General features: G+C 39.1%; 1 protein-coding gene across 1 annotated transcript in view; it reads right to left on the reverse strand.

Moving 5' to 3' along the window:
• The window catches only part of LOC136863104 (U3 small nucleolar ribonucleoprotein protein MPP10), a 128,001-nt gene that overhangs the window by 43,483 nt on the left and 61,533 nt on the right, over positions 1 to 22,985 (reverse strand). The window contains exon 8 of the mRNA XM_067139447.2: positions 5,444 to 5,552. Within this exon, the coding sequence (XP_066995548.2) occupies positions 5,444 to 5,552 (109 nt within the window). The remainder of the gene's footprint in view (positions 1 to 5,443; positions 5,553 to 22,985) is intronic.

Genomic DNA, 22,985 nt, shown 5'->3' on the forward strand with positions numbered 1-22,985 from the left:
GTAAGATGTGAGTGATACTAATATGTTGAAGGAATGTCTTAGGTCATGTGAGAGAATCTATACGTGTACTTACTGCTATTGTGGTCTTGAGGTTGTATATGGTTTGGGACGTGCACTCACATCTTCACTAGGTATGTCTACTTTTTCCCCATCCATTACCTGATGTTGTCTTTGAGCACTGAATAACCTGGATTATTCTGCAGTATACTAGCCCACTTGTCATATTTTATCCCCTACCTATTGAACACTGAAGTTTATAAACATTTAGTCATTTTAAACTTACGTTTTTCATTAGCTGAATTGAAAATTTTTGCTTCCACTATAGGCATTTTAAGCACTAAATAGTAAAATAGGCTCTAAAGGTCAAAATAGGTATTTTAGGGCACTACTGTATAAAACTCTGAAAATCTAAGGGATTTATCATGAAACGTCAACATAATTAAAAAAAAGAAAACGTTATTTCTTAAGGAACAAAATAGGTATTTGCCTTAAAATCCCAAGTCTAGTTATTAGTCATGTCCTTAGATAGGTATTTGCTCTTCATCTCAATTTTTTCATTATCTACATTCTGTTTTTGCTATATGATTAAGTAAATAAACTATTAAATATGAAAATACACTCCAATACACTTATCATTTTTTTTCGTCACTCCCGTAAGTAGTCAGTGTGTTGCTATTTTGAGTGTTCACTGCAGAATGGAAAGTAACTTGTAGAACTCACATCTGTCTGTGACCCTATCTGCAGACAGAATAATAATAATAATAATAATAATCATCATTTTCCCTTATCCAGTTCATTCTGGCTGGGGCAAATAATATTTCTCTCCATTTTTTTCCAGTTGTTCCATCACTTCTCATTCAATACTGTGGTCCAGTCTATGTTGCATTTTCTAAGGCTGTTCTTCACTAAATCCATCCATCTCTTCCTTGACCTCTCGTTCCTTCTAGCTGCAGTTTCAATATTTGTTTTAAATAAAAAAAGAACGTGAAGTTGGTTTTACAACCCACTACCTAAATTTATGGTTTTCAGAGATGTCACGGCGCATGAATTTTGTCCTGGAGGAGTTCTTTTGTGTGCCAGTAAATCTACCGATATGAGGCTGACATGTCTGAGCCCCTTCAAATACCACCAGACTGAGCCAGGATCAAACCTGGCAAGTTGAGCTCAGCAGGCCAGTGCTCTACTATCCCACCTACTCAGCCCGGCAAAAGAATCAACAACCTGTTTTCTCACCCTTTCACTGCATATACGTTTCGTGCGTCCAAACCAACTCAACCTGTTCCTCTCTATCTTATCATTTAGCTTCTCCACATTAATTGCTTTCCTTATGTCATCATTTTTTAACTCTGTCCTTTCTTGTCTTTTGAAACATGTTTCCCAGAAACTTTGTTTCAGCTGCCTGGATATGGCTTTTATCTCTTTTTTTTTTATAGACCAAGCCTTTGCCATATGTTGTTATAGGGATAAAATATGTCTTTGTACATTCTTTCCTTAGCCTTAATTGGTGTACCTTTGTAGAAAGTACTTTCCACTTGTATTCGTATTTGCTGTTGATTTTCACACCCAGTCTAGTGTTTGCCATTAGATCACATCCTAAATAATTAATGTACTCTAATACTTCTAGATCCTTGTCCCTATTTTTAATCCTCCTTTTCCTTCCCTCTTTACCCTGGTCATTACCATTGTTTTACTTTTCTCTGCTCTGATCTTCGATCTCCACTGATCAATCTTTCAACTTACAACATTTCTTGTACCTTACATTATCCGTTCCCCAGATTGGAATATCAACAGCAAAGAACATTATTTTTATTTCTTCATTTACTATTTTTGCTTCCTTCATATTCTTGTTTATTACCAATAAAATAGCATAGATGAGAGAACACTTATTTGTCTCAATCCTGTTTCTACACTGAGTGGCACAAAAAATGCCTCATCGAAAAGAGAGAGCTGGTCAAAATTAATGGAAGAATTGGATATGACGCAGAGCAGCCAGAAGGCTTGGAGACTCCTAAAGAAGCTGAGCAGAGATCCAACCATGAGTAACACACATTCTTCTGTAACAGCCAATCAGACTGCCCACCAACTTCTCATGAATGGTAAAATAAAACAAGAAGCCAAAACCCGGAGAGCTATGTTGAAAGTACCTGCAGGTAGGGATGAAGAAACATCTGAGCTCATGCATCATTTCAATTTCACTGAGTTGGAAAACGCAATAATCAAGTGCAAATCAGGTAAAGCTGCGGGTCTGGATGATATGCGAGTTGAGCAAATAAAGAATTTTGGAAGAAACACGAAAGAATGGTTGCTACAGTTTTATAATAACTGCCTAGAGATGTTCAAGATTCCAAAATTGTGGAGCAAAGCACGTGTAATTGCTGTTCTGAAGCCTGGAAAGGACAGCAGAGACCCCAGGAACTACAGACCAATATCTCTCCTGTGCCACCTATATAAGATTTTTGAAAGGATGATACTCAACAGACTCATCCAGACTATCAACAAAAACGTCATTCCACAACAGGCAGGCTTTAGACCAGGCAAGAATGCTGTTGCACAAGTTCTGAACCTCACGCAGTACATTGAGGATGGTTTTGAAAATCGACAAATTACAGGGGTAGCTTTTATTGACCTCAGTGCTGCATATGATACAGTGAACCACCGTATACTGCTTCATAAGATCTTTACACTCGCGAAAGATTCAAAACTTACCAGATTGATGTCAACCTTGTTGCAGAACTGCAGGTTTTGTGTTGACTTTCAAGGACAAAGAAGCAGATGGAGATCACAGAAAAATGGATTGCCCCAAGGAAGTGTACTGGCTCCATTGCTATTTAATATTTATACCAATGACCAACCACTCCCAAACAAAACAAGAAGTTTCTTATATGCAGACGACCTTGCACTAGCCTGCCAGAGTGCAACATTTCAAGACGTAGAACTCACTCTTGATAGTGCTCTGAAGGAATTAGGCACATATTACAAGGCTAACCACCTAAAGCCAAATCCATCAAAATCTCTGCTTTGTGCTTTCCACCTCAAGAACAGAGAGGCATCAAGGAAACTACATGTCTCCTGGAATGGAACCCCCTTGGAACATTCTTTCACCCCAAAGAACCTAGGGGTAACGCTGGACCGCTCCCTCACTTTCAGAAAACACTGTTCCAACATCAAACACAAAGTCAGTGCCAGAAACAACATCCTGAGGAAGCTGAGAGGTACAAACTGGGGTGCACAGCCACAAGTTTAGAACCACTGCATTGGCTCTGTGTTACTCTGCTGCCGAATATGCATCCCCTGTGTGGTATAGATCATCCCACGCCAAGACTGTGGACCCTGCCCTAAATGAAGCTTGTAGATTAATCACAGGATGCCTGAAACTTATTCCTGTTGAGAAGCTATACTGTCTTGCTGGCATTGCACCTCCAAGTATTCGTCGAGAAGTCGCTGCTGATCAAGAACAACTGAAGGTTGAGAACATTGAAGCTCACCCGCTGTTTGGTCACCAACAATCTCAATCTAGGCTGAAATCCAGGAAAAGTTTCCTCCAGACATCAAAGCCCTTGAAAGGACCACCAGACAAGGCAAGACTTTCCTTGTGGAAATCTAAGCAATAAGAATGGATGGAGCCGCGTGAACAACTTCCGGCTGGCTACAATGTAGACTGGAGTGTTTGGAGGTCCCTTAACCGATTAAGAACTGGTGTCGGCAGGGCTAAGTACTCACTTAAGTTATGGGGCTTCATATCAGAGGACAGCAAGTGCAACTGTGGTGAAGAACAAACAATGAGCCATATGTATCAATGTCCTCTCTGCCCATTTTCATGCTCACAGCAAGATTTAATGCTTGCTGAAGACAACGCCCTAGGTGTGGCTCAGTTTTGGCAAAACACCATCTAGATGTATAGTAAATTTGGTCTATTTTCTTTTGTCTGTTAATTTTTGTAAATAGTTTAGTTACTACTTTATTTTCAACTGTATGATTAAGTATGCTTCTGACACAAGTAAATAAATAAAATCTACTTAATCGAAGTGAAGCACTTCAACCATTGTTTTTAGATGGGGTATGCTATTGGCGTTGCTTTGCGAGTAAACAATGAAGTGTTGTTGATTGTTTATTGCACTAGCCTCAATTGGTTTTTCCCGCGCAACCTGGAGAACACATCGCTGGATGTGAGCCAATAATGTTTTCCCGCTCTTGTAGCGCTTATTGTTGTACCTTTAATTGTTCCCTTTTCAATCACACGTGTTTGTAGGATCTTTCTGTGATTCTCTTAGGGTCATATTCATGAACGAGACTTTGACTTCGACTTACGTAAGTTCGCTTAGTTGAGTTTCGTGGAAGTCTGTTTCATAGACGCAACTTTTACAAAGTAGACTCTAGTATAAGTAGACTTTGGTAAGTTATGATGTGAAGAATTAGATATGAAGTTGGCAATGAAAACAATGGAAGAGCAGTGTAGCATCTCCCATCACTCAATGTTTTTTCTTAATAAATAATTAGAAGAAGAAGAAATTCAGCTGTCTCCTGCGTTGTAGATCGCACTTAACTCTGAACTCAATCCAATATAGTTAATACAGTTAATTTTTATTTCTCGACGATGGATGGAAAGAAAAAATTGCCAGCCTTCAATAACTATGAAAGGGAGGTGTTACTAGAACTAGTGAAAGAGAAGAAAGATACAGCTGAAAACGAAATCAATACACTTCATCTCGTGGTTGACTATGCCCTGAAAATTGAAACTAAAAAATTCCTTTCCTATTACGGAAAACCTCAGCATGGTTGCCATATGGACTTATTATTGGTACATGGGTGCAATCAATAGCTGCAACCACTCCAGGGAATCGGGATCTTTCATACACACGTCGCACATTATTTTGACATTCAGATTCATTTGGGAACGAAACAAACTGTGGTCTCTTTCCGGCAGTCAGATTCAATATTCTTCTGATTATTCTACATACTGAGGGCTGGCTTACTCCTCGTAAATCAGCGGAATCAATGTGGAAGTTACCTGAAAACCATGGAAGTGTGAAAGGCTATTGTATTTACCATAAGAATGCATTAATCTATACTGATCTTCCCTTAAGCTAACTAGATAACACAATGAGTAAATAGTGTAAAACCTTTGCGCTATAGTAACAGTAATTTTAGCATAATATCTTAACGACTGGGCGAGTTGTCCGTGCGGTTAGGGGCGCGCGGCTGTGAGCTTGCATCCGAGGGAGAGTGCGTTAGAACCACACTGCCGGCAGCCCTGAAGGTTGTTTTCCGTGGTTTCCCATTTTCACACCAGGCAAATGCTGGGGCTGTACCTTAATTAAGGCCACGGCCGCTTCCTTCCCATTCCTTGGTTGTTCCTATCCCATCGTCGCCATAAGACCTATCTGTGTTGGTGCGACACCAAAAAAAAAAAAAGTGCTTGCTTGGAAGAGCCAAGCATATTTACCTTTCACTTCTTCAGGTGCTAAAAGGTTTGCATCACTTGCAGCTACTGGAGCAACTTCTTCCATGCTAATTGCTGGCAGATTGCTGATTACTTTGATCTCTGGAGCAACCTGAAAGAAAACCAAAGTTTTTTCAGAGTATGTCAATACTCATAGCATCACACTTGAAAAACATAATTATATTATGTATAAAAGTGATGCTACAAGAATATTAAACAAATTAAAAATTGCACTCCTTACAAAATTAGTCCCAATGAGATAATCTAAATTACCAAAGTACATATTCAGTTTTCTATAATGCTTTGTCAAATACTGTAGAACCAGCATAATTTGAATCATTGTTTATAGAATTTTAGGGTATTCTCTTTACAAACTACAATACATAAGTAAAAATCTGCACAAATGTTTATAACAATAATTCTCCTGTGCTATTTATCCAGAAATTTTGGTTCACCATAATCTTGACTTCTTATCAATCATGGATGGAGTGTGTCCCAGCTTTCATATGCTTGGATAAGATTGTCTATTACTGTTCTCCCTATAATACAATAAGGGAATAAATTGAGTACAATATAGTACAATAGTTCTCCTGTTCATGGACAAAGTGTGATCTATACAAGTGAATGAATGTTCTTTTCACTTTTAACAGAGCATGAAATTCATTCAGAACTGAAAGATGCAAAATATGTGCCTGTGTTGGTTGACACTTCAAATCACAAGAGTCTGAAATTAGTGCCAGTGCTTTCAAGATATTTCATCTGTAATAAATGTGTTCAATGCAGTGTTATAGATTTTGGCCAGTCATATTTTAAATACTTTGGAGAAACATAATTTAACTGACAAGGTAATAGCATTTTGTACAGAGAAATGTAATACTAACTTGGTGGATGTAAAAGGGCTGGAAAAAAAAAAAAAAAAGTTTTTTCAAAATGGGACAATTTCTTGAAAACGAATATTCAGGGCTTTCAAACCAAGTGAGGTGAAAACCATACAGTTCAAGGAACTGTACAAAGTGACAGAGCACATCAACAGATGGATAAAGGGAGCAGTGACAAAATGTATCTTTTCCCTCTCTTGGTATTGATAAAGGGAAAAGATAGTTGATAAAGAGTGCCATGAGAAAAGGAAGAGAACTCTAACCAGTCTTCACTGTGTGAAGGAATCAAGGAACAACATAGACTTGGAAAATATCATAGGGATAGAACCAGTTATAAGAACGTGATAAAGCAAAGGAGGAAGGCATACAGTACCTTGAAAAACTGATGGAGGAAGAGATGTTTGGTTTCAGATTGAAGAAATCCACCAAGACAGTGATGGAAAATCCAATAACATACATCTACACAACATGGAAAACTGTACATAGCATTTGTGGACTTCTCTAAAATAAATAGTAAACAGGCAAAAGTCGATTCATAAGCTAGAGTCCATGGTAAGGAAATCCATGCCCACTAGACTGGTTGTCAATATCATGGCAGAAAATTCTGTATTTACTCGTTTATTACACCCCCTCGCTTTTCGAGACGAAAATGAAACGAATAAATCTTGCATACAAGATCCCCCAACGTAATTCGTCAGAGAATAACAACAATTCCACTTTGAAGCGGGTACATGGCTTACTACAGCTCTGACGACATCACATAAATTTGTGAATAGTGTTGTCTGTGTTGAAGTTTTGTGGTTCATCTCTGTTTCGTAGTTAAGAAATGTCCGCCTCTGCGGTGTAGACTTACTGCAGCTCTGATGACGTCGCACAAATAGGTGAATAGTTTTGTGTCCGACCCGCGCATTGCAAGCACACATCAGTCATGCTATATGTCTGTGTTTTGTAGTTAAGAATGTCCGTCAGCGTAATGGTCAGCACAATTAGCTGCCATTCTCGGGACCCCGAGTTTGATTCCCGGTACCACAGGTACCGTACTGCCAGAGATTTACAAATGGCAGGAAGGTTGATATGCAGTAAAAATCGTACATGCAACTCCATTGGGGGCGTGACTAAAAAGAGCTGCACACCTCGGGATGAGGAAACAAGTTTACTTTAGTTAAGAAATATTCAAGCTTGTTGCTATTAATACAGCAGGCGAGATCATTAACAAAACGATTGTTTAATATTTCTTAACTCATGCCAATATATTTATTTTTTGGAGAGAAGTAGGCTTAAAACGTGATAAAAATAATCCAATCATCATAATTATTTTACTTACCAACGTACCTAACAAATAATAATAATATGGACTTTACGTCCCCACTTACTTTTAACGATTTTTGGAGACGGCAAACAAAACATAATATACGTTAGTAAAAAAAATGGAGACAACGATCGTACGAAATTAAACATTATTATATAAAACGCATTACCGCTACACCTGTAGATATCCGTAAATGTGGCAAACTTTCACGTTATTTATTTTTATTCTTTCTGTCGTGGAACTTCCGGCATTATCCGGGCACTTGATAGCATACCTAACCTAAACAATGCGATCTCTCTTCTCTCATTTACAGCTGTTGTAGGTAAATCCTTATGTGATAAATGTAGAGAACAAGCATGAAATATACTTAAAAATAAGGACCTGGCTTTGAACAGCCACAGTTATCCACAGAATGCTTCCAATCACTATTATACCTGCCAAATTTCAAAAAGAGAAATCCAGAAGATTGTAAAGCGGAGAAATTTTAACAGCACGCACATGCATCGCAAAGTCTTGAGACATAGTGAAAAAGGACGGCAAGGGGGAGATTACAAACAATACTAATACAAGTCAAATACACGTTATGATCACCCCTACCGGGCGAGTTAGAGGCGGCTGTGAGCTTGCATCCGGGAGATAGTGGGTTCGAATCCCACTGTCGGCAGCCCTGAAGATGGTTTTCCGTGGTTTCCCACTTTCACACCAGGCAAATGCTGGGGCTGTACCTTAATTAAGGCCACGGCCACTTCCTTCCAACCCCTAGGCCTATCCTATCATCGTCATAAGACCTATCTGTGTCGGTGTGACGTAAAGCCACTAGCAAAAAAACATCCCTGAAATTAAATACTTACACAAAGTTACATCTTGATGAGTGCTCATATGTTTTCACTTACACTGGGCAGTTCACACAGTACACGAACAGTGCTGGAACTACCAGGCTTGGCTTTTGGGATCGTAAATGATGTTAAGCGAGTAGCTGATGCACAATGAAGGAAACCAAGTAGTGGATCTCATTACTCTAACAGCCTCTGCAGACATCTCCTTAATGATAGCCATCTTGTACAAATATGTTTCAGTATCTCCTTCGCTTCCTTGTTGTGAAGCCCTTGGAATTTCTTGAGGCATTCCTTCATCTTACAACTCTTTTCTAAATAACAGAAAATGTCGACTAATAGTTCATCAACTTTAACAGGAAAACTGCTTGCACCTTTCTCAGCAGCTAAGTTAATCAAATGGCATGAGCAATCCAGTACGAAGACAGATGTACTTCCCTTAAAACAGCAATAACTCCATTCTTCTTCCCAATCGTGACTGGAGCATTGATTGTCGGTACAGAACGCTACACAATTTTGAATTGGTATTTTGTAACACACTAACTGTGAAATTACCAAATTACCAATATTACATCCCGCTGAATCACCCACCAAGGCTGGGACAGACAACACTGAACTAACTCTTTTCCTGCTTTGCCATATAACAGGTGATGACAATAGGGTAAAGCTTAGCATTAATATTTTATTGCTTCCATCTACAGCTTAAAAAAAATGGTTCACGTTGCCTGTAACCAACAAGTTCACTTTTTGAATCTGGAGCCATTTCTTTCAAAATGTGTGTGGTTTTCGTATGACCACAGCCATATTTTTTTGCAATTTCTGAACCTGGAAACATTTTCCTAAACAGAGCACCTGCATGATCGGCAGCAGCTAACGGGATATTATGTTTAATTAAAAATTAAATGAACAAGCATTCCGCTCTTACTATATCCAGGTCGGCTCCAGAAGAGGCAAAAACGAATTAATTTTCTGACTGTCATCCTTAAATTTTGTATTGGAGACGTGTTTAACAGATTTAATGTGATTTACTAATTCTGTTCCTTCTCTGTGAGAAACGTTTGTATCACACGAGCACATGGAACAGAATGCGAATGTTTTGCCTTTCCGTGATCGTATAAGACAAGGAAATTCAGCAGAATATGCCTTCCTAAAAGACTGATATAATTGTTTCTTAGTTGAACTCATTGTCATTACGAACACACCACTAAAAATAGTAAATCACTTACAAATTCACCACACAATTCCACGAGTTTCAGAACTACCACCAATATTACTCACACCCACACACAAACAAAGCCTTACAGCTGCTACAAAGCATGACACAGTTACTAAAGTTGTTGTATATAAATTCACAGACTGCTAATATTCACTGATTTCTTTTCTTCAAAATCACAGCCTGCTACTTGTTTGGGAACATCTCAGTGAATAAAGTAGCAGTTGAAGTCGAACAGGTGACAAAGGCAAAGTGATAATCGATAACTGATATATTTACCGGTTGAATTTCAAACACTGCATCTCGTATTACCAGCTACTATCGAAAGTCAAACAAATCCGATTTGACCGCAGAAAGCGAAAACAAGTGCAGCCGTGCATTTTACGGAAAAACCGGAATACTTGGCAGGTATGCACTATGTATTACATTCAGAAGTACAACTCTTAACATACACTAGTTTTCAGCTGGTGGTTTGGCACGCTTTCTACACCACGGCTTTATTCAGGAGTGGCTTCTGCTACACATACACCAACTGGAAATACCAGAGACCATCTCCAGAAACCATTTGGGAATAGATTCTTACTGTTTAAGACTCTACAGTTGAGAAGGAAACTAGTTTTGAAAGTTTCAAAAAGACGGGATCTTGAATGCTCTCGATGGCAGTGCATGGCTGATGAGATGGCAGTGAAGATGACGTCATTTGGAATGACGACATGCCGGTAGCAGGGACGTTGGCGGCACAAGATGATAATTCAAATGAAAACAGTGATCAGGTTTACAAAGGTTTACTATGTGATAGGCCTACTGCTCAACTGACAGAGACAAATGACTGGCCATTAAGTTCTTTTGTATCAATATTGCATGATACCCTTATCCCTTTTCTCTATGGGTTGAGTATGAAATAAAATGAATCTTCGTAGCGAGTTTTTACGACCGTATGCCCTTCCTGACATCAACCTCATCAGAGGTATTGATGATGATGATGCTTGTTGTTTAAAGAGGCCTAACATCGAAGGTCATCGGCCCATCAGAGGTATTAATGAGATGAAACGAATGACATAATATGAGTAACTAAAACTGACTATATTTACTTGGAATGTGGGCCTAAAAGTTGTGTTCACCATTTATTGTCTTTTTACATTCTGAAATACTTCCTTCCAACAAAAATAGCCAGTATGACTCAAATACATTCATAAGTTTGTTAAAGAATAGTGTAGAATGTTTACATGTATAATTTATAGCTCTTTATAGACAAGGAGTCATGAGTTTACTGCATAAAATTTGAGGTTATCACATATTGGACCCACCCCTTACTTTCTTTAAAGCAGTAAAAGTGGAAGAAAAAAGGGGGGTCTAATACACGAGTAAAGATGGTTATCTCCAAATTGAGGACAATGTGGGCAGATCAAGATGGATTAGTCAAATGAATGGACTGCACCAGAGATATCCTATGGACCCTCTCCTCTTCAACAAACTCATGTATGATGTAGTGGAGGCAATAAGAAAAGTGCCTAAATTAGAATGTATGTCCATGCAGACAATTAGTTCTAGCCTCAAAAGACCTTTCAAACATGCACAAGGCAGTGGATGCACTAAGAGAGAGAGTGAGGGGGAGGGGTTAGAAATGAAATGCAGATAAACAAGGGGGAAAAAAATACTGATGGTGTGTTGGGGAGGGGGTGAACTGACAGAAGGTGATCTGCAATGGGCAGACCTTAAAAATGACAAATTCATTCAGATACTGAGGGGTAACTACACAGTTAACAGGAAGAGCATTTGCAAATATATATAAAGGAAAGGGGAGGTAATGTATGTCATACATGAGATCAAATGCCTAACAGATATATCACTGGCTAGAGCCCTGAAACTATCTTAGGTCAAAATTTGGTGAATAGGTACATGTAATTCCAATATAAATGGTCCTTTATTATAAAATTTCCAGCTAACTCATTCTTGGTTGCCAGTGTTTTGCCCCAGTGTGCTAATTTGGGCTCATCAGCTGGTTACTAGCACACTTACCAAGACGTATGGCTAGTGGATATAGTGGAGACCATTGCGCAGGCTACTTGGAGCCTGCCATGGACCCAGCTACAAAATTTAGAATCCATCAAAGCAAGATTTTTAAAAAGGGCCCTAAGGCTATCAAAATTTTTTTTTCCACACGATGGAGTAGGAAAGGCCTAGGAATGGGAAGGAAGCGGCCGTGGCCTTAATTAAGGTACAGCCCCAGCATTTGTCTGGTGTGAAAATGGGAAACCACGGAAAACCATCTTCAAGGTTGCCAACAGTAGGGTTCAAACCCACTATTTCCCGGATGCTATCAAAATATACACCATTAAGACTGGTTTGAGTACTTGGGAGATGACTTTCTTTCTAACAGATCTCAAAACAGAATGGTTATTGTCAGCCACAGAGAACTATAGTGTTAGAGAAAAGGATTTGGAAGAAAGAGGAAATATGGGAAGAATTCTATGCAACGGGCACTATGATTGAACAGGAGTGGACTGAAGAAGGCTTCATACTGAGGCGGGTAGTAATGGGCCTGGCTACCACTTCAAGATCTGCAAAACAAAGCCCAGTGAATATCATGTGTGTGAATTACGTGAAAAAATGTGCAACCAGTACCATCTACTTATGTGCAGGCAAAGATGTAAATCTATTAATGATGAAATAATCAATATTTCAGGACCTTGCTCATTGTGCGCAATACTGTATATTATTATATTCAGGGCATTTGTTGTACAGCTCATATTGCTCACCATGAGGCACAGATGAGTGAAAATATTCTGCCAATTCACATTGAAATGATAGTAAATAAAATTTCTCAATATTTAGGCTACATATTTATACTTTAAGAGTTGATGAACTGAACGTGTTTTGTGATTTTGTTGCTACTAAATACAGGACATTCTTTTATCTATGCAGGAGACTGTCACTCACCTGGTCGCCAGCGCTGTGAGCTTGTTTCCCGCCAAGCACTATGTCGTAAAGCGCTTCTCAGGGCTACAAGTTCCCCTCCTTTGCAACCTTCTGAGAGCTTTATCACCATAAGGTTTAGTTTAATCATGTGTTCACTTGTTTAGTGCTCACTGTGTTGTTCCAATGCCATTTTCATTACGTGAGTGCGTGCATGTACATAATACCTTCATAAAGTACATGAAATCTTGTGCGAAAGTACTCTATAACTCTGTGCCGGACGAGCGCTAGCCACATTACGGCAAAATGCTAGGCAGAAGACAGGCCCACAGCGCAGGCGACTGGTTGACTGACAATCCCCTACACAGATAAAAGAATGCCCTGTATAAGCAGGTGGTGGGACCTGTTAAAACAAGAGGTCTGTCTCTGTTACCAGCTGTTACGACAGTAACTGAAATGTATCATGGACTGAAGTCTTGTTTTTTGTCTCTGGGCAGATGTCCAACATTTTACAATTCAAAGAATCCAAAATCATATCTTTGGCTTCAATTTATTTTGCTAGTGGCTTTACGTCGTACGGACACAGATAGGTCTTATGGTGACGATGTGATAGGAAAGACCTAGGAGTTGGAAGGAAGTGGCTGTGGCCTTAATTAAGGTACAGCCCCAGCATTTGCCTGGTATGAAAATGGGAAACCACGGAAAACCATCTTCAGGTCTGCTGACAGTGGGATTCGAACCCACTATCTCTCGGATGCAAGCTCACAGCCACGCGCCCCTAACCGCACAGCCAACTCACCTGGTGCTTCAATTTAATGAGAGTTAAGTATTTACATCTGAAACAAAGGTGTAGGAAAGAATCAGTATCTCAGCAACTGAAGTAGCTCAAGAATTGGATTCCCTCACACAGAAAGTAATAAATATACATAATATGTCAACAATTGCTTTTGCATTTTGAGCATGAGGGTGATGGGTTCCTTAACCCCTTCAATGGGTATGACGTCTTTAGACGTTTTCGCGCTGGGCTTCCACAGTGGGTATGATGGCATTAGTCGATCATAAAATTTATCATGTATTTATCTTGAGGGTAAAGGCATTTGGCATTGCCATGGTATCTCTTGCATTAGTTGATATGTTTTCCATGAAATCATGCTGTGTATTGTTTTTTAGAGCTGTCACAGCTTCGTGAATTGTATTTGTTTTGGCGCCTTGCACGAAGTTCCCCCGCAGTCATTTATGTCGCGAAGCATGGCTTCCAAATGTAAAGTAGATCGGCTTGAATGTGCAGGCATTTCGACAGTTTTAGAAGCGGATAGTGATGATGAGGTATCTTCTTAATCTGATGATGATGAGTGGATTCATACTGATGAAGAGGACAGTGAAAGTGATCCTGAAAGTGAAGCTGTTCCAGACGAACCAAGTGACGCGGGCGACGTTCAAAATGTAACTCAGCCGGCTCACTTCATTGCGAATGGTGCCCCAAGACCAAGGTTTGATTTTACAGGTGTAAATAAGATAAATATAGACTTTAGTGATGTGCACAATGTCACAGAATACTTCAGCGCGTTCATAGGTGATGATATATTCCAGTTATCAGCTGAACAGACTAACTTATATGCTAACCAATTTCTAGCTGCTAACCCTAACCTAAAACCACGACCCCGAGTGAGAAGCTGGAAAGACACAAATGCTGCTGAAATAAAAACTCTCCTTGGACTTCTCCTTCTACAGGGTGTCATTAATAAACCAGAAAAAGGTCTCTACTTCACAAAATGTGACAGTATAGCTACCCCCTTTCTCCAAAATTATGTCCAAAAAAAGATTCCACCTGCTTTTGAAATTCCTTCACTTTGGAGATAATACCAAGTTTGATCCTCAGATCCACAACAGGAAACTGTACAAAATACAGCCAATCCTCGACCATCTCCTACACAAATTTTCCTCTCTATATACTCCTGAACAAAATGTTTGTGCTGATGAATCCGTTCTCCTCTGGAGAGGATGACTAAGCTGGGTACAGTTCATACCCTCAAAATGCAGCAGATTTGGCATGAAACTCTACAAATTGTGTGAGTGTAGTTCTGGATATGTTTGGAAATTTCCTGTGTATATTGGTAAGGATACTCTATATGATCAGAACCATCCAGGAGAGAGTACAACTGAAAGAATAGTTCTTGAACTTCTTGACTTACTAGACAAGGGATATTGTTTGTCCCTTGATAACTGGTATACTAGCCCGACATTGGTGTATAAGCTTTGTGAAAGGAAAACTGATGTTGTAGGGACCATGAGGGCTAATAGAAAGGAGTTTCCAGACTTTGTGAAGAAGGCAACATTACAGAAGGGCGAAAGAGTTTCAGGTTATCGAAAGAAACAGATGATAATGAAGTGGAAAGATAAGCGTGATATCACTCTTGTAAGCACTTTCCATGATGATTCCATGGAGACGATGAACTCGAGAAAAGGAGTTATTGAGAAACCAGTGGTAGGCCTGCACTATAATAAAAATATGGGAGAGGTGGATAAGAATGACAGTCAACTTCACAGCTATAAAAGTGCTCGGGAACATCTCAAGAAGTATTACCAAAAGATGTTCCGATATTTGATTGATATGGTTTGCCTAAATGCCTACGTCCTCTACAAGAAACAAGGCACGAAACTTCAGAGACTCGATTTCCAATTGACATTTGGTGAGATATTGTCATCGTCTGAAGGGGTGGTGCAGCCACAATGGGTCGAACTTCTAAATCACCAAAGCCATCTCGTCTCCTCAGTCGCTGCTTCCCGAAAGATATTCCCAGCACAGCATCAAGGAAAAAACCTCTTCGAAGGTGTGTTGTGTGTTGGTGCCAAGCAAAGAAGAAGGAAACACCATACTGGTGTCCTGACTGTGAAAAAGCTTTGTGTGTAACACCTTGTTTCCGCCTATATCACACAGATGACAATCTACAAAACCTATAAACATCTGGATTCAGAACAATGTCAATAATGTTAGTAACCCATTTGGATTCATAACAATGTAAATAATGTACACGATGTTATTATCCCATTATTGAGGAATAATAATTACTATCGTATTAGATTAAACTAATTGTGTACACATTTATGAAGGAAATATTTAAATATCACAAAGTGGGGAAAAACTACTCGGGGCAGGTTATGCATGTGGAGAATTTAGTATCCAACGTTGTGACAGGTGATGAAAGCTGGGCTCAGCATTATGTCCCCGAATCCAAGAGGGCATCAATGGAGTTCTGCCGCAAAGGATCACCGATGCCCATATGTCAGATATCCAGATGTTTCATATCAAGAATGAGCATTCGAGGCACCCACCGTGCACACAGTTTTCTGTACCCCAGTTCTGCAAGGATGGCCTGTACATGCTCTCGTGATATGCCACACTTACCCGAGAGCTGTCTCTGTGTTATCCGAAAACTTTCTCTGAAGAGGGCAACAACCCAATTAAGACGAGTCTTGTCGCTTACTGTACGCGGTCGTCCACTCTGAGCTATGTCACACAAGTTGAGGTTTGCACCATTGTTTCCTTCATTATGAGCACGAACATCCCAACATCGTACATTACTGATGTCAACACAATCATCATTGTACACAGCTTTCATTCTTTTATGGATTTCAATTAGAGGCACGGAAATGAGACCATTCACGATGTCAATCTGATCTTGAGAAATGGACGGCCGACCTGTGGGTTGCAAATCTGCAGTCTCATTCCGACCCACACGAAATGCTTTGACTCATCGTGCAACCGTCTTATACAGTAATGCACTTTTGCCACAGGCTTCATGTAATCCTCGATAATATTCTGACGCACTTTTGCCATGGCCAACCTCGATTTTAATCCAAGAACATCGATCACCTTTTGAAAACAAGCTTTAGAGCAGTGAAATCGACACTCTTTACTTCAACGCCATACAGCAACAACACTCCCACATGGATGCCCGTCAAATGCACACTACACATTGACAACAGCACCACCTGACCACTTCCGTATCCTATTTGCACATGCTGGTTACTCTAATATAACATCAGGTTTAACCTTTTGTTCACTGATTGTTATTATCGATACTTTGGATAAACAAGTGCATTTTACGATGGAATCTGAAAGTGATAGGACTTTAAATTATTTAGATTTAACAATTACTAGAAATTCTGGTCATTTCAATTTTCAAATTTTCAGTCAAGCTACTCAAACAGATACTATTATCAGAAACGACTTCAATCATCCAGGTCAACATAAAAAGGCAACATTTTACAGTTTAATTAAGAGAGCAATGAACATACCTATGTTTAAGAAGAATTATAATAGAGAGATAAATATAATCCATCAAATTGCTCGTAGCACTGAATATTCCAAAAGATTTATTAATAGAATGATAAATAAAGTGAAAAATGAAACAAAAACAACTTTAATTAAAGAGCGAAAAGAGAAAAAGAAATATGCAGTTCTAACTTTTCGAAATAAGCACTTTTATCAACTGATTAATATTTTCAGGAAAAAAGGACATCAATGTTGTATACAAAATGGATAATAATACTAATAAGATAATTTTCAATTCAGATAAGATAGAGACTAAATGAATATTTAATAAATTAGGAATTTACAAATTAACATGCCAAACATTTAAACAACGATACATAGGACAGTCTGGAAGAAGTTTGGCTATAAGGTACAAAGAACATGTTAATGCAGTCAAACATAAAAGATATTTGGCAATGGGAGAACATATGGTTGAAAAGAATCATAAATTTACAGACATTTCTAATGACATGAAATTATTACATTCGGCCAAAAAGGGAAAATTAATGACAGTTTTGGAAAGTTTAGAAATTTATCTAGTGCTGCGGTGTCCGAGAAATTTATCTTACACAAAAAATTAATTTTGAATCAAGTTTAAATGAGAGAAGTGCAGAAGATAACCCACTGTATAGACTAGCATATGATCATTTAAGGAACAAAAAGAAGGAAAAAAGAAGAAAAGCCTGAAGACCTTAAATTTATATATTCTCTTTCAGTTCAAAAAAATTTTATGTATTGAACATTTTAATAATATTTCATAAGTTTTTTTAATTTACTGATATGGTGTATTAGGACACAATACTTCTTTGAATTGTAAAAACAAAAAGTTGTGTTATATTGTTTTATTCTTTGAACTAACCACTGATGAAGGGAATGGGTGACTTCCCGAAACATGTATGGTTTGGTTAAATAAATAGTTTTCTTTCATTAATAAGTGTATTGACAAGGCAGATTCAAATAAAACTATTTTAAATAGTTCTGTAATACATTCAGACTAGTCAATACAGATCAAACAACCATACTGACATATCATGGTTAAGTTTATATCCACGTAAATATGGTATATACCATTTGAAATATCACTAATTTGCTACCTAATAAATAATAAGAACTGGAGTTTTCTTATGGCGAGTTTATGTGTTTTGATGCTAATATAGATTCTTGGCGATGTTAAGAAGGAAAAAGTAGCTGTGGCCCTAATTAAGGTACAGTTTCACTTTTTCCCTGGTGTGCAAATGGGAAATGGCATAAAGACAATGCCAGGGCTAACCACAGTGGAGATCCAACCTACCATTACTCAAATGCAGGGAGTGCCAGAATCGCTTTCCTATGTTAACTGGTCTCGTAGTTTGTGACGTCACTGTGAGGACATTTCTATAGTGTTCCAAGTGGTAACATTAGTAAGCAGTCTCCGGTCAGCTGTTTAATTGTTTATTGGGTGTTTATTAAGTGAATTAGTACAATGTGTGAGTGACGTTTAGAATACCGTATTTCACGGCATAATCGTCGCACTTTTTATACCAAAATTTTCGAAAAAAATTGTAGGGTGCGACCATTATACGATGAATATTTAATACCAGTATTTGTATTACTCAAAAAATGTATTTATAACTAAATTGTATTTGATACAAATTTAAGATGCACGTAATACTCGCGTTTATACATGAAAATAATTAAAATAGTCTAAAACAAAATTCATAATTTTTCGCAACAATTCGGCGAACGTTTTCCCAACCTGAAAATAAAAATGATCGTATTAAGTTAATTTGTCATTAACTTGAGTATTAAAGTTAAAATATTACACTTGCAAAAAATTATCGCTTTGTTGTGAAATGCGGACTTACCGGTACGCAATTTATTCCAAATCTTCGGTGTCACTATCGCACGTTTCGCTATCTGATGCGCCGTCCTCGCCTCTGTTAATACCAGTATCAGATTCTTCGTCTCCCTGCCACACTGCGTCATCTTCGGAACCATCTAGTGCATTCGAAATCCCAGTCCTTTTGAAGCTCTTGGAGACTAGTTCAGGTGGTATAAGATCCCAACTCTTCTTCACCCACGAGCATAACAAGTCCAAGGGTGGACGCCTGATATTCCCGGCGGGCGTCAATTGCTGATCGCCGCTCATCATCCACTCGTTATAAAATCGACGTAAGTGGTCTTTAAAGGGTTTATTAACACATACGTCTAGTGGCTGCAAAGCAGATGTTAGGCCACCAGGAATGACTATCTGTCGTGTCTTATTTGTAGTGAGAATTTGCTTCACTTCGTTCACGAGGTGATCTCGGAAACTATCTAAAACAAGCAGAGCTGGTTGTTTTAGTAGTGCACCAGGTCTTCTATTCCACACAGTTTTAACCCAGTCCAGCATGAGTTCTACGTCCATCCAACCCTTTGGTTGCACTCGTACATGAATTCCACGGGGAAACTGTATATTCTTAGGCATCGTTTTCCTCTTGAAAATGATGTAAGGCGGCAACTTTCTCCCGTCAGCTGTAATGGCTAGCATTACCGTGCATCGCAACTTCTCACTACCGCTGGTTTTCATTAATACACTCCGTGATCCTTTTAGCGCAATAGTGCTGTTGCGAGGCATATCAAAAAAGATTGGAGTCTGATCGGCATTACCGATTTGAGAAAGCAAGTACGAAGTTTCCTTGCGCAAACGTATGACAAATCGGTGAAAATTTACAATCTTGTCCGTGTAATCAGCAGGCGACTTTTGGCTTAGTGTTGTTCTCCTTCGCACTGACAGATTGTGTCGTCGCATGAACCCCTTAATCCACCCACGAGTCGCCTTAAACTGAGTTACTGGTATGTTGTGTTTGCGCGCTACCTCCTGTCCCTTAATTTGTAACATTTCATATGATACACTGCAGCCATTGTTACGTATTTCACTGACGTACCTAAACACTTCTTCGTCAATTATAGGAAACTTCCCTGTTTTAGGACCTCTAAACGCACGTCTAGAAGGTTTTGTGCTTTTTAGCTTGTTTTTTACTTTCCGCCAGTCACGCACCAACTTTTCACTCACAGAAAATTTTCTTTCTGCAGCTCTGTTTCCGTGCTGTTCAGCGAAGGCAATTACGCTTAGCTTGAAGCCTGCAGAATAGTTTCTATATTTACCCATAATCGCTTATAAATGCTTCACACGTTAATGTTTTGCGATATAAATGACTTTCCATAATTGTTCACTATTAAAACAAATTATTTCTGCAAACACCCAAAACACAAATTAAAAACAAATTCTCACGCACACATGTCTACAGTAATCACGTAAATCTGAAACAAATAAATGCATCTGTGACCTGTCCATTCCAGAGCAGCCAATACTGTTAGGCAGCAAGGAAGCATGCAACAATTTATCAGTTTAGCTCGTTGGTTGTGACACACTACTGCGCTTGCGCAAAGCTCGCAAACCGGAGCTCTAGCTAGCGCGGTGTAGATCTACTGTATAGTTGACTGCTCTCTTTGGTTGACTGTATTCCGAGACGTCAGTAACAAACATTCATTTTTTTCAATTTCTTTTAAACATACGGTAATTAGGTTAATATTTCTTCCCAGTTATTGATGATTTTACATTACATTACTGACGAGTTTATAAAATAAAACTTTAATAGCATTGGATAATAATTATCTTGACTACTTGGATAAAAGTTTTCATCCCATGCCCGGACACTTATGACGTAGTAGTAAGATAAGAGTCTAGCGATGACAACTGAGACATCGTAAATAATTCGGCTGAATAATTCCGTGGAAATCTGCGTTATCGTCCTGGATTTCACTTCGTGTGCAATAACACAGGAGCCGGCCCCATGGTGTAGGGGTAGCGTGCTTGCCTCTTACACGGAGGCCTCGGGTTCAATTCACGGCCGGGTCAGGGAATTTTACCTGTATCTGAGGGCTGGTTCGAGGTCCATTCAACCTACCTAGCCGGTATTTCCTGGCGACGTTGCCGATAAGCGATAACTTACAGCCTTACGTATTTCAAATGGGAACTCATAATATGTAGGTGGTGAATAAATAGTACACTGTCTCGCGACCACGTTGTCAAACTGCCGATAGCCTACCGGTAAGCATAATATGTAGGTGGTGAATAAATAGTACACTGTCTCGCGACCACGTTGTCAAACTGCCGATAGTCTACCGGTAAGCCATGCGTCGTACATATACCGGTATTATTTATTTATACGTTGTACAACATGTCGCAAACGTGACTGTGTTGCCAAATTGCCCATAAACCATACACGTATTTAAATTGCGCATTCATGTGCAACTTACGTTGCAGTTCCATTTACCTTTTAACCAGATTAGTGAACAAAATTTGGACGTGCGACGATTATGTAATTAAATGTTTAAAGTCCGATTTTTGTATTGAAAATAAAGGATGCGACGATTACGCGGTGGCGACGATTATGCCGTGAAATACGGTACGTGCTGTTATTTAGTGCATGGAGGTAGTAAAGTGAGTAAAAGGAGGAATAATGATGCTGTTGCAGAGTGTAAAAGTATGGCCTATAAAACTGAGAATATTATTTATCACGGCTTTCCAAAAAATATTATATGGGTTAAATGGATGTTATGGTTACATAAAATCAGCTTCATGGTCCGTATCGCACTTCAATAGATTCACAATTAAGTATATATTTTTATTTTCCACCTAGTCGATACAATGATTGCTTAAGGCAATTTTTAATGGTCAAAAGTGGTACATGTTTCGTATATTATCAACATCTTCAGCCACATAACACTGTTTAGATGAAAAATATATAAAATTGACAAAGTAATGCTTTAGAGGAAGTGTCCTGATAAAATCAACCCTAACGCCGCTAGAATTGTTTCAGCACATTTCCTCCTTCAACTATGAACAGGACTTAAAACACAAACTACTAAGCTTGCCATTAAAAGAGAAAATTGGAGGTAGATGCTGTATCCTCCCAAAATATTCCTAACTGGTATGGAAATGACATTAATGCTACAAGTACAAGAAATAATGATGATCAGCTGACAACATTTGCACCATCAGTGGTATTAAAATAATTACTATACTGATATTCTGAATGAAAAAAGTCTGAAATCATTGCGAATAGGCTATTCTTGTTACTATATTTCCTTCTCTCTATGATTTTCTACTTGTACACAGAAATGATTACATTAGGTTCTCCAGAACTTCACCAGTCAACGAATACAGACACGATTATCGAGGTAGCTGAAAATACCAAAGAAGAAATCAATCGGCTAAAAACAGAAATACCGGGCGAGTTGGCCGTGCGCGTAGAGGCGCGTGGCTGTGAGCTTGCATCCGGGAGATAGTAGGTTCGAATCCCACTATCGGCAGCCCTGAAAATGGTTTTCTATGGTTTCCCGTTTTCACACCAGGCAAATGCTGGGGCTGTACCTTAATTAAGGCCACGGCCACTTCCTTCCAACTCCTAGGTCTTTCCTATCCCATCGCCGCCATAAGACCTATCTGTGTCGGCGCGACGTAAAGCCCCTAGCAAAAAAAAAAAAAACAAACAGAAATACACAGACTGAAGACAGAAAAGTTGTCATTAAGGAAATAATTTATGGCCCTGAACAGGTCCCAACTTACAAAATATGCTGTACCTTTTATGAAACAATCTCAACACAATTCAAAACAAGAATCGCATAGCGAACTGCAGCGTGTCTGGTCTTAATGTTTATGTCCGGGCCAAATACGATCCCTTCTGAACAAGTACAAGAGAGTTAAGTGGGGCCTCCAGGACATTGCAAATGCCTTTACCTTAAGGGCTCTATTTCCTTATCCCCCTGTGGGTGGGGGCGGTAGAATAACACCCACGGTATCCTCTGCCTGTCGTATGAGGCGACTAAAAGATGCCCCAGGGGCTCTGAACTATGGAGCGTGCGTTCGCGACCACGGCGCCCTTAGCTGAGTTCTTTTCCAACCCCGATGCTATTAGGTTTGCGAGGGCTGGGGAGTCTTTCATTATCTAGCCCTGCATAGCCCTTGTCTTCCTTTGGCCAATATCTTCATTTCTCGAAGTGTCGATACCTTCCATTTTTCCCTCTGATTAGAGGATGGTTGCACAGTTGTACTTC

This window comes from Anabrus simplex, chromosome 1, assembly GCF_040414725.1.
Source record: "Anabrus simplex isolate iqAnaSimp1 chromosome 1, ASM4041472v1, whole genome shotgun sequence".
Lineage (NCBI taxonomy): Eukaryota > Metazoa > Arthropoda > Insecta > Orthoptera > Tettigoniidae > Anabrus > Anabrus simplex.